Source organism: Lagenorhynchus albirostris, chromosome 3, assembly GCF_949774975.1.
Source record: "Lagenorhynchus albirostris chromosome 3, mLagAlb1.1, whole genome shotgun sequence".
In the NCBI taxonomy this organism is placed as follows: Eukaryota; Metazoa; Chordata; class Mammalia; order Artiodactyla; family Delphinidae; genus Lagenorhynchus; species Lagenorhynchus albirostris.
In genome coordinates, this window is record NC_083097.1 from 43,027,227 (window position 1) to 43,049,208 (window position 21,982).

Here is a 21,982-nt window from a genome sequence, read left to right on the forward strand (position 1 = left end):
GGAAAGCGCTAATGGCTGTGGTTTGTCAGGTGACTGGGAAAAAAAGAATTAGTGTTACTTCTCCCAGAAAGTAACATAATTTTAAAAGAAAAAATTATCTTAAATGTTTCCTTTATTTATAATCTCTCCAGATTAACAAAGCAATCTATCTATCCCTTCAGCACGCAACAGCAAAAAGTTTCTTTTTGTTATACTGAAGTTTATACTTTCAATAAGAATTACATTTTCTTAACTATTATGCATGAAGTGACATACGCTTTTTTGATTTCTTAAAGAGAGTAATTTTCTTGATGATTCAATACTATCAAGAAGACAATATTTTTATATTCTGCTGTAATACAGTGATGTTTTATCAGGCCTACTGAGCTATGTGGGGATACCTGCAAAACCTGAAGGTCTCCAGAGCCTATGCTATGCTATAGTACAAGTTCCTATTGTCCAGTTATTATCAATCTATCTCCTCTCTAGCTCCACCTTGCTTTTATTTGGATAAGGTTGATAAACTAGACAACCACGATTAGTAAAACTATATATTAAATAATAGGTTAATGAGGGCCAAACAGCCTATGTTACGAATAAAGCTCATTAAGTTTATGGCTATATATAAAGATATATGGTATATCTTTGTTAACATGTTTTCTCTGATTAATCATATTATTTGAAGCTGTATTCTAATGGTTTTCCTTCTTTACACACATACAAACTGAATGCTTTGTTTTCTCTTTAAAGTTGTTGTATCACTTGATAAGTAGAATCTTACAATGAGAGCAACCCATTTTGGAGCTCTATAATACATTACTTTCTGTCCTTCATTAGTACTTGCAGTTTAAAAGACAAGGAAATCTAAGTTCTAGTTCTGCTTCGCTTCTTCAACAGCTATAAGAAGTTAATAAGCCATCTAGATGCTCAGGGAAAATATTTTCTCATTAAAGGATGAGGGAATTTAATAAGGTACAGAGATACTATTAGCAACAGAGGTTGAATTATCTTGTATTTATCTTACTTTAGTTTTGTGAACATTCCTTTGATGATCAAAACAACAGTGGAAGATTACAAGAAGATAGTATTAACCCCACTTAGTCCATAAACAGACGCTGCAGTTTAGAGAGGTTAAGTGTGACTTGCTGAAAGTCATAAATCTAGTACACAAGACGTAACTAGCAACTATGATAAACTGGGTATCTTTTCAATGGACCACAAAGCAGAAAAGAATATGTAAAAGAAAAATCTGTCTGAAGAGCTAGAAAAAGGACAGCAACTTAAATGTTTGTAGCCAGGTATACCTCTTAAATAGGTGCGATGTACAGTACCATCTTCTTGTTGCCAGTCTGGGATACAGGGCGATTTATCTGATAACACACACCACTCAAGTATATATCTGTTTACAGATTCATCTGGAGCAGTCCATTCTACCCAAAGCACATTGTCTTTGGGAAATGCTTTAAGATCCGTTATGGGGTGAGTAGCTTTAAAACAAAGTTTGAATACTGATATGATAAATGAACATTTAAAAATTTGATATTCCAATATTTTACATTCTTTTCCATAACCATGTGATCTTGCTATCACGTTTTTGTAGCATATAATATTAACATGTATTTACATGAATAAAAGCACTTTATTATAATTTACATGTAAAGTAAATAGTCGATTTATTTTGGAACTTAAATTCTTCCTTTCCCAAAGTTCTTCAAGTGTTCAAGTGTTTTGTGTACGTAAGTTGTAATGTTTTTTTCTTTGAAAGCTACAGATAAAGCTATAGAATAACAATATATTTAAGTCATATACATATAAAGTTCCTAAAACATTAAAAATATATTTTAAAAAAGATAATCAGAAAATGCTTAAATGAATTAAGTAGCTTACTGCAAAGTTTAAGTGAGCCACAAAATGATCGACCAGGTTTGGCTGCTGACTGACTTCTAAAAATATGATCACTGTTGATACTGAAGAGACAGTCTTAGAATACTTACAATTTTTTTACAGGAGCCCTGTCCATACCTAACTACCCTTTCCCATTCATAAGTCAGGCTCCATCTAAGGGACACAAACCTTGAAAACCCCAGGCAGGGATAGTTAAAACAGATGCATCTGATTTGCCAACCAGATTTCTTGCTGTCAGAGTTGCTATGTAGCGATCATTTGTGAGGTTTACTGTCAGTTTTGTGTCGTTCACTGTGTACTTTTGTAAACGTGATTTCCATCTTGTGAGAGTCACTTCATAATCCAAGATTTTTCCATTGGCTTCAAAAGGAGGCAATGTCTGTAATAAAATAATTTATTTTAAAAATGTGTTTCATAAATCTTGAATAAAGTTAATCAGTTTTTCTTCATGTTCACAAATTCTGCTATTATGTCAAATCTCTAAATATTTAATTGGAAGGGACTGGCAACCTTACTTTGAACTCACTACTGAAGTAAAACTACTATACACTGAATGAAGACTGACTTCAAAAAGCATGACGGGGGTTCCCTGGTGGCGCAGTGGTTGGGAGTCCGCCTGCCGATGCAGGGGACGCGGGTTCGTGCCCCGGTCCGGGAGGATCCCACGTGCCGCAGAGCGGCTGGGCCCCTGAGCCATGGCTGCGGAGCCTGTGCTCCGCAACGGGAGAGGCCACAACAGTGAGAGGCCCGCATAACGCAAAAAAAAAAAAAAAAAAAAAGCATGACGTCAACTACGAGGGAAAGCACCATTCTCTTAGCCTTTTGTTCTCTACACAATTCTGCACTGTGGCTATGTTGGCCTAAATTATTTTATGTCTTGAGTATTTTTCTTTCTACCTTACTTTAGTATGATCCACTCATGAACATTTATGGAGTGCACAACAACTTTATTTCCTATTACCAGCATACACTTTGATTACCCAAAACATTGATTAATTATTGTCTATGAGGCACTGAGAAAAGTTTGGTAAAATCAAGGCCGCTAGGACTTCCCTGGTGATGCAGTGGTTAAGAATCCGCCTGCCAATGCAGGGGACACGGGATCGAGCCCTTATCCAGGAAAGATCCCACATGTTGCGGAGCAACTAAGCCCATGAGCTACAACTACTGAGCCCGCGTGCCACAACTACTGAAGCCCGCGCACCTGGAGCCTGTGTCCTGCAACAAGAGAAGCCACCGCAATGAAAAGCCCACGCACCACAACAAAGAGCAGCCCCCGCTCACCACAACTAGAGAAAAGCCTGTGCACAGCAACGAAGACCCAACGCAACCAAAAATAAATAAATAAATTTATTAAAAAACAACAACAAGGCCCCTCTTCTCACATAACTTTCACGGAACTACACTGAAATATATATGAGGTATCACCTGTAGTTTAGGAACCTGACTTTTTAATAGTATATATAAAGCTTTGTGTTTCTATTTATTATAGTTATCAAATAGATATCAAAAATTAAGCTCCACTCATAACACCATATAAAATATATTATATGAAATAGAAGAATATAAATAGGCAATTTTTTTTTACCTTCCATATGAGTTGTACAGATCTACAGCCATGAGTATGAGATGGCTCTATCTTATACCAGAAGCTTGGTGCCTTGGATGGTCCTAAAGAAATGACATAAACTTTTTATTATAACAGTAAAATAAAGTCCTAGAAATTATTCTCTTTGTTTTTAATATTCTTGCCCTCCAATCATATGGTGTCTCTAACTCTTTCTTTATACCAGCCTTTTCCCATCCCAGCATGATATGCCTGGGTCTTCCTTTAGTCAGGGTGATAGCTTGATGATTTAGAGTACATTGAAACTCTTTTGTAATCTTAAAATTTTAAAGGTACAAATAAATCCTAAGCAATAACCAAAGATGTATCACTATTTCTTATTGCTAAAAATCAAACTGAAAAATCATATTTAAATACATGCTTAAAACCCCTAAATGCATACATTTAAGAACAGAAGACAAATTAAAATAAATGGAGTTAAATGTAGTATAAGTTTACTACCTTATGTTGGGATGAGTCAATGTAATGGGATATTATAAAAATGAATTCACAGGATTGTTGTAATAATCACCAACCATGTGAAAAAGCACTTTACAAAACATCAAGTGCTGATAATTAGGTTTTAAAAATTCAAAATTTTTATAAATATAATTGCAAAATATGGTATTCAACAGAATAAAAAAGGATCTGAATAAAATCTAAGCCGTGATGTGCTGATCATGAAGAGATAACTACAGGTGACAAAACAGAGGAAAGAGGAAAGGCAGACCATGAAGGCTGGGGAAAAAGCTGCTGGTACAGGGAGTTCAAATAGATATATACATGAGTACAGTGCAGAGCCCCAAAAGAATAAAGAACATGAAGTTATAAAGGAAATTTTATGGGCTGGAAATGGTTCCTAACATAAAGAGGACCTAGGAGCTTCTTTCACTAATTTGAAGAAAAGCATAATCCAATGGTTCATAACTTTTTGGACACCAAATATCTCTTTGATTTGACAAGGTTATGTACCATCGCTCCAGAAAATTCACACAAGTACTAACCACAATATTTTGTCAACATTTTGAAGTAGTTCAAGAACTCCCCCAAACTGACCCAAGTACTTTTAAAGGCCCCAAGAATATCAGCTTAAGAATTCCTGACTGCGGCTTCCCTGGTGGTGCAGTGGTTGAGAATCTGCCTGCTAATGCAGGGGACACGGGTTTGATCCCTGGTCTGGGAAGATCCCACATGCGGTGGGGCAGCTGGGCCCGTGAGCCACAATTACTGAGCCTGCGAGTCCAGAGCCTGTGTTCCGCAACAAAAGAGGCCGCGACACTGAGAGGTCCGCGCACTGCGATGAAGAGTGGCCCCCGCTTGCCACAACTAGAGAAAGCCCTCGCACAGAAACGAAGACCCAACACAGCCCAAAATTAATTAATTAATTAATTTATTTAAAAAAAAAGAAAAGAATTCCTGACCAAGACAAAGGGATCTGATCGAGGATTCCCAAACAAGCAATAGTAGGATTACTTTCTTTCCTGGCATTTATCAAAATGAGAGAAAATTCTTGGTGGAGAAGGGGTACTTTACTTTTCTGCCTTTGACATTCTCAATTCATGTAACTCTCATGAAACCTTTGGAAGAGCTCCATGGAAGTGAAGGGATACAGGTGGTAGGGAAGGTTTTAAAGCCATGGCTGCTGCCACTGACACCTAAAGAGGGTGACCATGATAGGAAAATGTTCCAAAAAAACCCCCAAAAAACAAAAAAAAAATACTATGCCATAGGATTATTTCTTGATGGCTACAGAAGAAATTATTAACATTAGCTGCTTTGGGGAAGGAATTTGATTTTACATTGTGTATCTTTTTATGCCTTTTGGATTCTATAGTAATATACACTGTATTATCATGAGAAAAAAAGGGAAAATGAAAATAAATCAACCAACCAAAATGCCAGGATGCTTTTCCAGAGGCTTATTAAGTACTGATAAAAAAGAAAAAATAAATAAAAACAATAGTACAAATATCTTGTTGATAGTGAGGGTCTAAAACACATTCTGCTAGATGGTGATTTTAATGATTCAGGATATGATTCTCTAGCTAGAGATATTTCTGGACTACTTTAATAAAATGTTCTGGATTTACAAACCGTTAATGGTTTTCTCGTGCTATCTAAGACACTATTCCATAATTTTCTTTAATTAGGTATCAAAAAGATTTGTACTATCAATAATGCATATTAGATTTTATACTTGATATCCTTTAAGAAGTGTAAAATATCAGTTTGAATAAAATGATCACAAAATAAGAAGCAATGAGATCTGTATTATTAAAACCAGACATAATTTATAGTCAGAGTTCCAATGCTTTTTCTTCATATACTTATTTACTTACTATCTTCATATGTGATCCCACTCGCTTCTTCACTCCAGTCACTCCAAAACCCTTTACCATCTTCCTTCATACAACGAATCCTAAACACATACTCTGTAAAAGGTTTAAGGTCCTGGACAGTGAATGAAGATCGGGTAGATGCTGTATCTTCAGGAGGAATCTGAAAACAAAGCAAATTGACCAAAAAAAAACCCCAAAGGTATTTATTATAGGTCTTCTAAACTGCCTAAGATTTTAAAAGCTAATTAATGAAATAAGACTAATAACTAATGAAAGAAGACTAATTTGACTCAAGCTCTGGAGAGAAATAAATGCAAGTGAATAAGCAGTCAAAATCAGTAAAGTTAATAGGTTTGGGAAATACAGAAACATCTATTACTAATCCTTTCATCCTTTCTTTTCTTTCTCTCTTTCTTCTATGCTCTTATAACACTCAGGGTCTCAGCAGGAAAAAGATGGAAATTCCAATTAGAATTTAATTCAAGGAGGGTTTACTATAGGAAGTATGGGCAGAGTGTAGGGAAACCTTAGATAGTATAGGCAGTACTCTGGGGCTTCTAGGTGCTACCACCTTTAGACCCAAAGGGATGAGGGGTGGTACCAGAACCTGGAAGAACAGGGTCACAAAGGGTTAACTTGAGAGGAGCAGTGACCTCAGGTTGAGACAGGAAAGCTCCAGGGAGGAAGCAGGGAAAATAAATATGCTGATCTCACTTCTCTCTCTCCTCTCTCTTGCCAGGACCCCTCCTCCCATTAGCTAGGAACTCACTAGGAAACTAGAGAGAACCAACAGATAAAGTCCATACAGGTCAGCATCTCAAGACAAAGAGTAGGGTGGAGAAGGGTACAGTGTAGATCTAGATAGGCAAAAGGAAGATATCCAGCCCAATTAAGAAAAACAAAAGCTATCTTTGTAGATAAACTTGGTTTTCAGGAAATAAAGACAGATAAGTAACAGGTTCTTTCTACCACTCTGCTCTGAGATTTCAAAACTGAATACCAAATAGGTGTCGAGTCTTTTTTGTACCAATGAATTAAGATTCTATGATATTAAAAAATATTTTGAAGAACTTCTGGTATGTATCCTCTCTGTACAATCCTCATGTACAACATGAAGCATTAATCCATTTTGGTTTGTTGCTTTTTCTGATTGTACTCTGAGCCCTTTAGATAAGTGGAATGGAGGACAGCAGTAGGAAGGTCATGGGCTCAATTCCCTTCTAAGCTCATTATTGCAACCAGAGAAACAAAGCAAAAGCATTTTGTTAGTGATAAATGGAGTTACAACAAAGAATAGTATGGGGAGCTCAATGCTATGATGATAGCCTTTTGAAAAGTTCCAAGTACTTCTTTTGCTGATAGCATCATCTTTGGGTACACTGTCCTTTTCCTTTTCAGTCTTACAATCCCTTCCTCATGGGCTGGCAAACTTTCTATAAAGGGCTAGACTGTAAACATTTTAGGCTGTGGGCCAGATGGTCTCTGTTGCAACTACTCAACTCTTTCTATGTAGCACAAAAACTGTCAGAGACAATATGTAAACAAACGTGTGTGGCTGTGTTCCAAGAAAACTTTATTTACAAAAACAGATGACAGGCTGAATTTGGCCTGCAGATGTCATTTGCTAACTCCTGCTCTACCTTATCTGCATAATCTCTTCATTTTTACTCCTCTACCTAATCTACTTCCTGTTATTTGTGGTCCTTTCACCTCTTGTCAAAAACGCTATTCCCTATCATCCTGCATCACTTCCATATTTCACTTAAAAGCTACTGTACTGAGCAAAATTGTATTTTCTATCTGGATGTCTTCCTGTTGGTTCTTGCTTGAGATACAGATCTAGAAGAAGTGTCAAGCAAAATACTTCACATAACCAGAAACTTAAGACATTCAGAAAATGATTGGGATTTTTAGGTTAGTGGGTTGCAAGAAAGACTATTTGAATAAACAGTAACTTTCAATTTACCTGGTTCCAAGTTGAGGCATCTCTGGTCCTATATTGAATGTTATATTTCAGTCTTATAAAACTCTTAATACTTGAGTTGATCCATGTCAATTTTAAAATACTAGACAGTTCCTCTGAGTTGCTGACTGATAAATTATGTGGTGGATTGGGCTTCACTAAAAAATTAAAATAGATCCAATAGATTATAACTTCTTATACAAAGGCAAATATACTCTTTAGATTTTATTTCACAGTATTCTTCTATTCTCACCAAATGAAATAATTTCTCTAAAAGCAATGCTATGCCATACTATATTAATGGAAAGGAAAGGCTCCTAAAGAAACTCTAGTTTTTTTCCTTGTCAGTTTATTACATGTGTTAATCTTTTCAGGTTCAGATATTAAAAGACAGTTAAGTATTTATGATATATGAAATTTTAAAAAAGAATAAAAATAGAACATGTATATTATGATTACAATGCTATAAAATGTTTGATATTTGGACAAATACCAGAAGATAACAGTCAAAGTGAAAACAGCTGTGAGTGTGGTTGGATTATGGATATTTTTCTTTTTCCAAATTATTTTTAATGCTGTTGATAAAGTGAATTTGTAAAAGTCACTAAGATAATAAAATAAATGCTTGTTTCTACATTAATTAAACTTAAAACTAATTTATAAACCACTGTATATTCTAATAAATTCTCAAATTTAGGTTTATAACTACCTTTATCTACAGGATCAAAATTGATATGATCTGAGGTAACCTTCCCAAGAGCATTCTCTGCTTCTACCCAGACTTCAATGTTGACAAAATACACAGGAGAATAATCAACAGTACATGAGGTGCGGGTGTCACGTTTTGCTTTACAATCATCAAACTTCTCTGTTGCCCTAAATACAAAAATGGTAGAATCAGTCATTAAAAATAGATTTGAAAAAATTAGAGTGAAAAAGGTTACTTGAAAAGAGTTTGATGAGACCCAGATTATTATAGCTTAGAATAAAAAAGTTAATTATTATAGCTTAGAATAAAAAAGTTAATTCCAATAAGTTTAGAATAAACTGTTGAACACTAAAATCAAAATTTGTTAAAAGTTCACCTGTTTTTCTTTAAAACTGAGTTTGACCTGTATCTTAAAACACAAAATTATTTTCAAAATTTTACTCCAAGAATATCACATTGAGAATGTTATGCTCTATCCCCACTGACCTTTCTCTAAAAATTATTCATTTCCTGTGATATTAGTACTGTTTCTTTCCTTTCCTGAAACAAAATCTTTATTGTACCAGCAATGTCTTTCTTTAAGCACAGTATGCTTTTTCAGAGCACAGTATGCTAGGAGGTGATAGGGTAGGGATAAGAATTTCTATCACCCCAGAAAATTCCTTCAATCCCTTTCCAGTCAAACTCTGGAAACCACTTTCTGATTCTATCACCATAGAAAATTTCAAGTGATGTGGCTATATTTATTCACATGTTTAAATTATGTATCAATTAAGAATATTTATATATATACTTGCTATTTTTTAAAACAGAAGGATAAATCAAAACTAAACCAAAACAGGCAACTTCTAGAGCAGTGGTCCCCAACCTTTTTGGCACCAGGGACCAGTTTCGCGGAAGACAATTTTTCCACAAACCGGGGGTGGTGGGGTGGTGGTTTCAGGATGACTCAAGCACATTACATTTATTGTGCACTTTATTTCTATTATTATTACAATAATATATAATGAAATAATTATACAACTGGAGCCCTGAGCTTGTTTTCACTTGCCACTCACTGATAGGGTTTTGATGTGAGTCTGCAAGCAGTTGATTTATTATGGTCTCTGTGCAGTCAAACCTCTCTGCTGATGATAATCTGTGTTTGCAGCCGCTCCCCAGCGCTAGCATCACTGCCTCAGCTCCACCTCAGATCATCAGGCGTTAGATTCTCATAAGGAGCTCGCAACCTAGATCCCTCACATGTGCAGTTCATAGTGATTTGCGCTCCTATGAGAATCTAATTCTGCTGCTCATCTGACAGGAGGCAGAGCTCAGGCGGTAATGCGAGGGGAGGGGAGCAGCTGTAAATACACATGAAGATTCGCTCGCTTGCCTGCGGCTCACCTCCTGCTGTGCAGCCCGGCTCCTAACAGGCCACAGACCTGGTCCGTGGCCTGGGGGTTGGGGACCCCTGCTCTAGAGGGAGGGAGGAAATAAGGTAAAGGACACAGGGAACAGAGACCTCTGTGAACATATCTTGTCTTAGAAGTTTGTGTGGGTTAATTTATTATTTTACACAATGAAGAAAATTCTTAAAAACGGAAAGCAAAATGAAACATATGAATTCTTGTATTGAGTTGGTGGTGTAACACACAGAAAGGAACTATTTCAAGTAACTCTAAAAGAGTAACTTAATTATGTCCTTAGTGAGAGAAAAACAACTTTAAAATTCTTTTTAGTAATCACATTGTTGGTGCTAATATTGGAATTGTTACTCTGTAGCTGTTTTGTTTACTGTGGAATAAAGCAAATGAATAATTATGTTGGTGTTGCTGGGAACTAAGGTTTTCAGCATAGAAGAAAGGCGATATAGATGTTAGATAGATGAATTAAGTAAAAACCTATAGTCTGGATTTTAAATTGGAAATACCAGTATGAGTTCATGATGTATTTTATCTTAAAAACATTCTTAGTTCTTTCCACTGAGAAACCCTAGAAACAACAACCCAGTAGCAATGAGATTCCCAACACCCAGACTGTAGTCTCTAAATAGTACTTCACACTAACTGGAACCATGACTACTTAGGAAATGGTTGATATTAAGATGAACCTGGAACATCATGTCACTTCAGAAATCAGGAAGCTATCAAAGACTAATGAAGCTGTGTCAAAAGGATGAGCCAATGTGAAAAGTTCCCACTAACCAAAGATGGGGAGATTTAAGTTTAAGAAGAATAATAACTGTAATGGATTAAAACACATCAAATATGTTTAAATATGAATCCGTAATGGGGAGAAAAACCCCTTACATCTACCTTTGGAGGATGGTAGGGAACTAACTTACAAAACTGGTTAATAAAGGGAAAATATTAACACCATTTTGCTTCTCTTATATGAACTGTACGTCAGGGTAACCAATAGTTGATGGAGAAAAGCTTTCTTTAAGTATTTCGAGTGAAAAAAAAAAGAAGAAAAGGATAAAATACCATTATTTTGTACCTCATATATAAATAATGATCACTGATGAATGCTCAAACCTTTAAGTGAAAAACTAATGTGAAACAACATGGTTAAATTCCAAAACCATTCTGCTGAGTCATTAATCCTTTCACAAAAAGAGCACATACTTTATGATTCCATTTATATGACATTCTGGAACAGGCAAAAGTCTCTAGGGAAGAAATGAGACAAGTAGTCACCTTGTGGAATGTGGTGAAATAGGGTGGTGGTTGGGATTGACCGGGAAGGGGCATGAGGGTGTAATAGTACAGTAGTGTTCTATATCTTGACAGGGGTTTAAGTTACACAGATGTATATGGACTAGTCAAAACTCACTGAATAATACACTTAAGATATGTAAGTATATCTTGAGAGAAAAATAAATTTTCTTCTTTTCTTTTTTGGCCACACCATGCAGCTTGCAGGATCTTAGTTCCCTGACCAGGGATCGAACCTGCGCCCCCTGCAGTGGAAGCGGGAGTCTAACCACTGGACTGCCAGCAAAGTCCCAAGAGATACTGATACATAAATTTTACCTAAAAACAAAAACGTTCCTGTTTTTGTAAACATCTAGTTAATTAATCTAATTAATAGTGTAAATGCTGAAGTGATTAAGGGTGAAGTATATAAACGTCTGTAACTCACTTTGAAATGCATTAAAAAAAGATTGGTAGATGGAGACAAAGATGCACAGATAAATAGGTATGTGATAAAGCAAATATAGTAAAATGTTAATTGTAGAATCTAGGTAATGAGTATGTATAAGCGTTCACTGTAAAATTCTTTCAACTTTTCTTTATGTTTGAAAAAAAACTAATGGGGAATTTTAAAATACCTGAAACCATTGCTCAAACTTAGCATAAGAAAATCAATCAAACATTATGTGGTTGTTCCTAATGGAAGTACACATACTCCTATGAATTATTTTTGAAAAGAAAAAGAAAATCTGATTAAGATTCTAGATCTAATGGCAAGTTTTAGGAAAAAAAGGGACAGAGGAATGTATTAAATAATGTGTAACCATTATTTTAATAACTGAATTGCAAAGAGAAAGAAGAGAGAGAGAGGTGGAAGCTACGGTTAAGAGAGACAAAACATATGAATTGGCAATATATGGTGACTATTTACATCTTGAACAAATGTAAAAATACATACATATATCTGTGAGACAAGCGGGAAAATCTGAACACTGATTAAAAATGTGACAATATGAAAGTATTTTCAATTTCATTTAGGTATGTCATGTTTTTTTAAAAAGTGTCCTTATCTTTTAGATAGATGTACTAAAATATTTATGGATATGACAATATGGTGTCTAGATTTTCTTTAAAACAGTCTGGGGTGGGGTATATATAAAATAAGACTGGTCATGAGCGGATCATTATTGAAGGTGGATGATGAGCACATGAGGATTTCTTACACAATTCTTTCTACTTTCATGTTTCAGATATTCTAAAATAAAAAGTTAAATAAAATGTTTAAAACTTTGCATTTAGTATTACTACTTGACAAAATAAAAATTCTAGCACCAAAGGCTAACTTAATAAATGCAATGCATAACAAATTTAAAATAACTTGCCATTCAGATTTTAAAGTGTAGTTTGTTTCCAGGTGCGTTTCCCTTCCAGGATCCCACTGACACATCATTTTCTTTCCTTCGTTCACAATGCAACTCAAATTTTTAGGTTTTTCTGGAGGCACTAAAAGGGAGAAATTAGAAATTTTCAAAAAGCTTTATATTCACAAATAACATGCAATTTATATACTACTCTAGACATTTAAAACAACCTAAATTAGATAGAATAAAACAAACCCAAGAAAAAAGGACATAATGAAAGACTGGTGATTAAAAAATTAATTTCTTTTCTATTTAAATTCAAATCTTTTAGATAGTAACATACATTTTCTATCATAATTATCATCAATAGGTATGTTTCAAATTAATTTTCTACACAAAATCAACTTTCATTTATAGCTGGACATTATCAACTGACTTCTCCATTAAATGTATTTTAAAATAATATTTGAATGTTAGGAAGAGGCAATTAAATAGAAGCAAAAATGATTCATTTATATTTCTCTCCCTATTGCCTTCCCAAACTCTGCTGGAGGAAAAGCAAATGCCAAAATTATAGTTTTAGGTGATCCACAAATTTGGTAATCCATTCTTGGATCATACTAAGTTTACTTATTTGCCTCAACATGGAAGAAGGACTCTCTCCAGTATTTATTCACCTTCTTCAGGTAGTTGCTTTACACTGCACTTTCTCAGCAACTAAGGGAAATTGAAACTTACTATGAATACAGTCACAGATTTCAATTCAACATTTTTTGGGGGTGTCTAATGTCAAAATAATTTTCCAGAAAACTGACAGATACTTGGCTTTCAGGGAAAATATAAAACTTGTGTTACTCTTTAGGTTTTTTGTATATTTGTAATGCAAATGCAGTTCTACTTCTAAGCTCATTAAAAAAAGTCCAAAACTCACTGAGCTGACAGTTTCTGCATTTCATAAAGACCAATAGACAACAGACATTAAAGTTGTAATTCAACAGTCATGACAAAGTCTGAAATGAGAAAAAAGTAAAACACTTACGGCCTGAAATTATTCTGATTCCATAAACATTCTGATCAATTTGTCCAAATGTACGAATGTTGCAAGTGAGTTGAATATTTAATAAAGATATATCTGTAAATGTGACACTAGATGCTGTTCTGTTTATGACAGTATATTGTTCAAAAGGAACAATAACATGGTTTGTTTTCCAGAAAATGTAATTAGCATTCACATGAAAATAATCCATACATTTTTCCTTTAGCACACAAACTGCTGTGAAATTAGAACCAAGTTGTACAACTGAAGATTCAGGGTGGATATGACCACATGGATCTAGAAGTTCTCCTGAAAAGAAACAATAACAGAAAATATAAAAATGGACTGAACTTTTCTGGTACAAAATGATATTCTGTATCAATGCAGTTCCTCAATCTTCATTAAAATATCTCTAAAGACACAAAAAAAGAAGAAACACTGTGAAATTTAATATGATCAGAACTTAATGTCTAAATTTGTAAAGAAATATACAAATTATATGGCAGATGGAGCTGGATTTAAAAAAAAAAACCTATGAAATCTTCAGCCCTTTTTATAATATTTTAACTTTGTTTAGGAAACAGTTTGCCTGCAGCATGATTCATATTTGCTCTGCCCCCAATCCTGTTTCTCGATTCAGACCCAGTGTCTAAATTAGACTCTCCAGAAGACAGGCAGTGGTCTCTGCTCTTCGCCAGTCCTGAATTCCTTCGGAGGTGCGAATGGGGGCATGGAAAGATAGTCTACATTGTTCATGTATCAAAATCAGACAAAAAGGAAAGAGCAAGGGAGCAGTAAAAAACAGAAAGACTAGAATAAGATGGCCAAATACATTGGTTTTCACAATAAGTATATGGGATAAAATCTCATATTAAAAAACAAAAAATTAAATTGTATAAAAAAATAAAATACAACCATATGCTTCATCTATCACCTACTCCATGTTGATGACATCTAAACCCCTGTCTCTGGCTCTAACTTCCTAAGTTTTCAATGGCTTATAAGACAACCACCTGAGATATTCTGTAAGTACTTTAAAATGAACATGTCTAAAGCTATATGCATCATAGTCCCTTCCAAATTTATTCTTTCTTATTCTTATTTCTCTACCTCTGCTAACAACACCACTCCCATCCAGCCATCTAGGCCGGATAACCTTTTAGTCCCCTCTCTCTAATTAGCCTCCTCCCCTGAGTCTTCTGTATTCTTAGTATGTATATCAACTCTTCTCATCAACCCTATTTTGGCTGCTGGTGCTTAGGCCATCATATTATACCACAGTCTGATCTCCTTCTAGTTTATCTTACATACAGCTGCCAGAGTTACTGTTCAAAAATGAATATGCCATTTCCCTATTTTAAATTATTTAATGGCTATCTAGTACAATCAAAATAAAATTCTCAAATATTTGGCATGATTCTATTCTCTTTCTCTGTTCTCACTGTCTAGAAACTTAAGGCAGCTTTCTCTGGTGAATGCCATTTACCAATGGGATTTGAAGTTCTATCTGAGCTTCAATTTCTTCACTTGGAAAATGAAGTTAATAATGCTATCTTTTTTTTAAAATTTATTTTTATTTATTTATTTTTAACATCTTTATTGGAGTAAATTGCTTTACAATGGCGTGTTAGTTTCTGCTTTATAACAAAGTGAATCAGTTATACATACACATATGTTCTCATATCTCTTCCCTCTTGCGTCTCCCTCCCCCCCACCCTCCCTAATAATGGCTATCTTGAAAAGATTTTTGAGATTAGAAATTAGTTATGTAAAGAACCTACTACAATGCCTGGTATTCAACAGGCCTCCAATAAATGGTAGCCTATCATCATTACTACTACTCTCCAGACACAAGTAATCTAGTCACATTGATGGGGTCTGGAAGGGTCTCTTAGAGGTGACCGGTTCTAGCGGTTAAGGTAGAAGACATACAGAATCAGAGAATTACGAAACTGAGAAAAACCTTGGAGATCATTTACTTCAACCCTTTATTTTATAAAGAACACTGAGATACTTTTACCGAGTCAACCTCAAGTATCAGGCAGATTCTTTCAATTCCCAACTTGGTCCCAAGTTAGACTGCACAAAGGATAAAACTACTTTAAAAAGCTAAACAATTATCTTCTTATTCCATATCTCTCATAAAACCCATAAGGCCCAGAGTCAGAATGTTTATTTCTTTGTTTCAAAACCTATGATGTGGCCTATTTACATGACCTTGCCATTATTTATACATGTCTATGGCAAGTCCCAGTGCACAAACTACTCTAAATTTCTATCTGTGGCATACTAATAAGTTACCTTGTGATACTGAGCCAGTCCTTAAAACTCCCTTGATCTTACTTTATTCCTTGGTAAAATCATTCCTGTTTTAATTTCTCTATAATATTTAGAGGGAACAGTACCTATGAAATATATACTTCAGAGTACTAAAGAACGTTAAGACATAACCAGAGACTAAATAACAATTTTTAATCACATAGAATAAGAGAAATACTAGAAATGGGCAAATGTTCCAGTTTTCAAAGTGAAACACAGGCTCACTAAAACCACTCCATACCAAACTAAACTCATTTTTATAGGACTACTAGGCTACTTGAGATCAAATTTTAAAAAGAGTATTTTAATTTAAATAAAGGTATTTAATAAAGTTAGTTGGGATATTTATGTAGACAAGATGAAGAACTGTGGATTAGAATATACTATAACAGATATTAGGGGCTTTCCTGGTGGCGCAGTGGTTAAGAATCTGCCTGCCACTGCAAGGGACACAGGTTCGAGCCCTAGTCCGGGAAGATCCCACATGTCGTGGAGCAACTAAGCCCGTGCACCACAACTACTAAGCCTGCGCTCTAGAGCCCATGCGCCACAACTACTGAAGCCCGTGCACCTTAGAGCCCGTGCTCCACAACAAGAGAAGCCACCACAATGAGAAGCCCATGCACCGCAATGAAGAGTAGCCCCCACTCGCTGCAACTAGAGAAAGCCCGCGCGCAGCAATGAAGACCCAATGAGGTCAAAAATAAAATAAATAAATTTTTAAAAAAAACAAAAACAAAACAGATATTAGAATGAACATTATGAAACTGCTGATATTTAGCTATTCTTGATCTACAAAACAGAAATTTCATAGCTTCAAACTAATAGATTTTTAATTAGTTAATTACTCATACATAAAAAAATCACTGACTAAAAATGTCAATGAGAGGGAGACTTAAGTAGTAAGCTGAAGTGCCTGCCCTCAGTCCTTGGGGCAGACTGTATTTTCCAATGAAGGTCATACCTATATATGTATCCCATTGAACATGCTCAGCTTACAAAGTGACTGATACTCCTTCTACAAAGAATGGGGTCTGTATTCCCCTCCTGTCCTCAGATCTGTAAGGGTGCTTATGCCTGCTCCAGCCAACAGAGTGTGCTAAGTGACTTCCAAGGCTAGATCATCAAAAAAATACAACTTTTGACTAGCTCTCTTTTCCTCTTGGGACATTTGCCCTTGGAACCCAGCCACATGCAAGGAAGCCAAGGGCACGTGGAGACCACGTGTGGTGTTCTGGCCAAGCGCCCCAGCAAAGCCCTCAGTCTACAGCCAGCATCAATATCAGACATATAAGTAAATGAGCCTTCAGATGATTCCAGCCCCCAATATTTGAATATTTTAGCTGAGGCCCCAGATATCAGAGCAAAGAATCAGTCTGACTGTGCCTGTCTGTATTCCTGACCCACATAAACCATGAGAAATAATAAGTAATGTCATTTTAAGGCATGAAGTTTTAGACTAATCTGTGTGGCAGTAATAGATAATGTAGTCCTGTTATTTTCAACATTTTTATCAACAACTTGGGGAAAAACAGAGAGAGAGACAGAGAGAGAGACACACACATATTTATCAAATCAGCAAGGGACAAGACTATAATGGATTGCCAACAATTTGGATGATAACATTAGGATTCAAAATTATGTTGAAAGATTAGACTGATAGGCTAATGGATTTTGCAAGAGAGAAAATTATCTCCTAATTAGGTTGATAAGAAATAAATATATGAGGGAGAAATGGCTTAAAAGGTAACTCATGTGAAAATGATCTGAGAGGGCTTCCCTGATGGTGCAGTGGTTAAGAATCCGCCTGCCAACGCAGGGGACACGGGTTCGAGCCCTGGTCCGGGAAGATCCCACATGCTGTGGAGCAACTAAGCCCGTGCACCACAACTACTGAGCCTGTGCTCTAGAGCCTGTGAGCCACAGCTACTGAGCCTGTGTGCCACAGCTACTGAAGCCTGTGTGCCTAGAGCCCGTGCTCCGCAACAAGAGAAGCCACCGCAATGAGAAGCCCACGCACCGCAACGAAGAGTAGCCCCCGCTTGCTGCAACTAGAGAAAGCCCGCGTGCAGCGACAAACACCCAATGCAGCCAAAAATAAATCAAGTTAAAAAAAAAAAGATGTGAGAATTTTCACTGACTGGTAGGTAGCTTAACATGAAACTATGGTGTATCTTAGTGGGCAAAAAACTATGTTGCTTTAATAAAAATGATGTTCAGATCAAAGTAAGTAATAAAATCACTATATTCAGACCATGTCTAATTCTGATACATTTATTTTTTTCTTAAGTGCATTTTATTCAATAATAATAATAAAATAATAAATATATAAAATAATAATACATTATTACTATCCTTTTTATAATTCTTACTGAGGGCCAGGCACTGCTCAAATGCCTTCTGTGTATTAACTCATTTAATTCTCACAATAACCCTAGGAGTTAGGGACCGTTATTATCCCCATCTTACAGATCAGGAAACTGAGACACAGATTAAGTGAATGGCTAAAGTTTCATAGTTGGTAAGTAGGAGAGGTAGGATGGTATTATATTTTAAATGTGATATGGGAAACTAAGAGAAGAGTCAGGAGGGTAATCAGCACATATAGATTGGAAGCCAAGTCCTATAAAAGAATAATTAGGTAAATTTAGTTTGGGGAAGAGAGGGGTTACAGACACAGGAAAGCAGTCCTTCAATACTTGAAGAGTTGAACATGGGAAAGGAATGTGGGCCTACTATAGAAGGATTTCTAGGATTAATGAGAAAAAGTTACAAGGAAGAAAATTTGGGTTCAAGACTAAGGAAAGACTTAAATAAGGAAAAATTTCAACATAAGGTTTGTATCATTTCAACTGTTTAAAAAGAGGCTGCATTCTTGAACTTGAAGAGGGTTTGACTTAGAGCAGTGCTTCTCAAACTATCTGTGGTGAAGGATCAGTTTAGGTTTTCTTCTCCCAACCTTTCACAAACTTATACTTTTGTTTTATATTAATGTTCAATGGGACAAGTCCACTGATCACATGCTTGGATGTCACGGCTATGTCAAATTGTTAAAAGAGTTTCTAAACATTTATTCTTAATTTCTGTACTCATCTCATTGTGGACCAAAAACAACCAGTTCTCAGACAGGCTGTGGTCTAGTATGAGCAGTATTGCTCTAGGTGACCTCTTTTTTCTGTTATCACAATCACACTGCTGCTCAGTGACACCTTTGGAGTGAAGTGCTAAAAGTTAACAAATTTCCTATTTCTTTATTTATAAAAACAAACAAAATAAACCCTTTTTTCCTTCTCTACGTTAAAGTTACTGTTAGTATAGCTAAACAGGATTTAAGATTACTGAGTAATTGAGTGTTTCAACTCAAATTATACAAATTATAATTTATCAAGAGTATTTTTTACTTCTTAAATTCATTTTTAAGACAACATCATTCTCTCAATAATGATCCTAGAAAGAATAAATATATAAGCATAATTAATTTATTCAACATGAGCTTAGTTATGTAATTATACAAAAATACACAAACCTAATTTGTGGGGTTGGGAGGTAGGATATTTCATGAACCTTACCTACAGATTCAGTGGTGAGGAAAATAAACAAGGCTTGCACTATCCAAGTTTGCAATGTCAACATCTTGCATAGATATTTCTGTAAAAGACACATGTAATATTATTTTAAATATTTTTACTCTTACTACACATAATAAATTCAGACACAATTTCTAAAGCTCTTTTGTTTCCACTGTATAGCTGTTTTCTAAAAGGTGGTAAAATTCTTATGAGAACGCAGAAAACAAGTTGAAGTCTTCAGAATATTTTTCTTTATTCCCACTAAAGTTATGGCTACATAAAATATTACTGGGAAACAATTTATACTTTAAGGTTAATTAAAAGAGCAATTCTGTTTCCGTATTATGAAGTCTTGCACTATTAGTAAATACTCTGTGAGACTGAGAGCTTCAGAGAGACAAAATTCTACATGGCAAAACCCAGCATTAGCAACTTCAAAAGATAATCGACAAAATGGGGGAAAGAGTTTTTTGTAATTCATAGCCTGACCAAAAATATCTCCTGACATATGAAGAATGCCTACAAATCACTAAAAAAATTCCAACACCTCATCTTGCCTTTTTAGAAGAAAACAGGCAAGATGAGCTGAACAGGCAGTTTATAGAGAAGGAAATACAAGTAACTCAAACATATGAAATGATACTTTCAACCTCACTCATAGTGAGATACAAATTAAAACAACCCAGATAGGAATGCAAGATGATACACTTTGGAAAACAATGTGGCAGTTCTTTACCAAGTTAAAAGCACATGATAAGCCTCAGCATTGACACTGACAATTATATGAAGTTCAAAAACAGGCTAACTTAATCTATGGGGATAGGTCAGAACAGTGGTTCTCTTTTGGAGGGAAGGTGGTGGGAGGACAGAAGGGAGCATTCTGGGATACTGAACATGAGCCGTACACTTATGATTTGTGAACTTTATTGTATGTAAGTCGTAGTTAGTAAAAATAATAAAACAAACAAAACTACTGCAATATCATTCTCACCTTGAATACTGGCAAAAATATAAAAACTAAAAAGTTACCAACAGTGTTATGAGAATATGACATAAAGGCATTCTCATACACTGCCAGTTATAAACTGGCATAACCTTCCCATCAAATTGTACACCTAAAACTATGAATTTTATTGTTTGTAAATGAGACCTCAATTAAAAACAAAAACCCTACCCAGACAAGGTGTATGGCCAATTTTGCACTATCAGTCAAAATTAAAGTACATGTACGTTTGAATCTAATGATTCTACCTCTAGTATGTTATCCTATGAATATGAGCAAAACAACACATGTACAAGGTTATTCACTACAGCATTCTTTTTTTTTTTTTTCTTTTGCGGTATGTGGGCCTCTCACTGTTGTGGCCTCTCCCGTTGCGGAGCACAGGCTCCGGACGCACAGGCTCAGCGGCCATGGCTCACGGGCCCAGCCGCTCCGCGGCACGTGGGATCTTCCCGGACCGGGGCACGAACCCGTGTCCCCTGCATCGGCAGGCGGACTCTCAACCACTGCGCCACCAGGGAAGCCCTACAGCATTCTTTTTAATAGTAAAAGGCTGAAGCAACCTAAATGTTCATGAATAAGGGACTAGGTAAATTATGGCATATCCAAACACAGTATACACGTAGTCATTAAAAAAATGTACAGATATAGAATCATATCTAAAATACATTGCTACGGTACACAACAGTGTATTTGTTATTTATGGGCAAAAACACAACAAAAAAGGCAAAACATATACTCATTTCCTTATATGTGCATAAAACATCTCTAGAAGGATAAAAATTCAAATACTGGCTGTTTGAGACACTAGAGTGGGAGGGAGATTCTACAGTGTGCTCTTTATACCTTTTCCAATGTTGTACCCTGTGGCTTCAGTACTTAGAAAATAGAAAATAAATATAATTTAAATAAAAAGTACTTAATGTGTATCTCTCCAAGATAAAACTACTAACTTCTTGATGAGGGCTTCATAGTACTACACTTGAAACATAGTATTATTTTACAAAATATAAATACTTTTATACTCCCTAACCAGGTAACAGTCACTCTATAACAAAATAATTTGATAATGAATTGCTTAGACTGTCTCAGGTAAAGCTATAAAAGAACTAAGGTGCAGGATGCATTTTCCTCCACCTATTTTATTCCTTACTTCCCAACTTTAAATAGTCCCAGAGTCGAAAAATCTACCACATCATTCAACTGTTCATCAAAACAACAGAACAGAGAAATATCTGAGCATGTTGGTAGAGTGGTATGTGGTCATGTCATCCTGACCACCTACCTTACCAAGTACCTTGTTCACACTGTAGAGAGGTTTCTTTATAGTTCTGAAAACTGGCAATCTTTCTATTTATGTACTATAGTCTTATAACAAAACTCTGAAACAATAAGTCCCATGAAAGTATTTATGATTACTTCAAAGCAATTAGATTTATGTGAGCAGTGCCATGAAACACAAGTAAAAGGAAAACAGGCAAAGGTAGGTTTCGCATTTTAACAGTTAGAAAGTAA

The 21,982-nt window shown here is 35.5% G+C and overlaps 1 protein-coding gene across 1 annotated transcript in view; it reads right to left on the reverse strand.

Annotated features, from left to right (window-relative positions):
- The window catches only part of IL6ST (interleukin 6 cytokine family signal transducer), a 49,257-nt gene that overhangs the window by 15,439 nt on the left and 11,836 nt on the right, over nucleotides 1-21,982 (reverse strand). The window contains exons 2-10 of the mRNA XM_060142964.1: nucleotides 19,465-19,543; nucleotides 13,580-13,885; nucleotides 12,562-12,682; nucleotides 8,502-8,668; nucleotides 7,796-7,950; nucleotides 5,830-5,989; nucleotides 3,473-3,555; nucleotides 2,053-2,263; nucleotides 1,284-1,466 (exon numbers count right to left, since the gene is read on the reverse strand). Of these exons, the coding sequence (XP_059998947.1) occupies nucleotides 1,284-1,466; nucleotides 2,053-2,263; nucleotides 3,473-3,555; nucleotides 5,830-5,989; nucleotides 7,796-7,950; nucleotides 8,502-8,668; nucleotides 12,562-12,682; nucleotides 13,580-13,885; nucleotides 19,465-19,528 (1,450 nt within the window). The 5' untranslated portion in view covers nucleotides 19,529-19,543. The remainder of the gene's footprint in view (nucleotides 1-1,283; nucleotides 1,467-2,052; nucleotides 2,264-3,472; nucleotides 3,556-5,829; nucleotides 5,990-7,795; nucleotides 7,951-8,501; nucleotides 8,669-12,561; nucleotides 12,683-13,579; nucleotides 13,886-19,464; nucleotides 19,544-21,982) is intronic.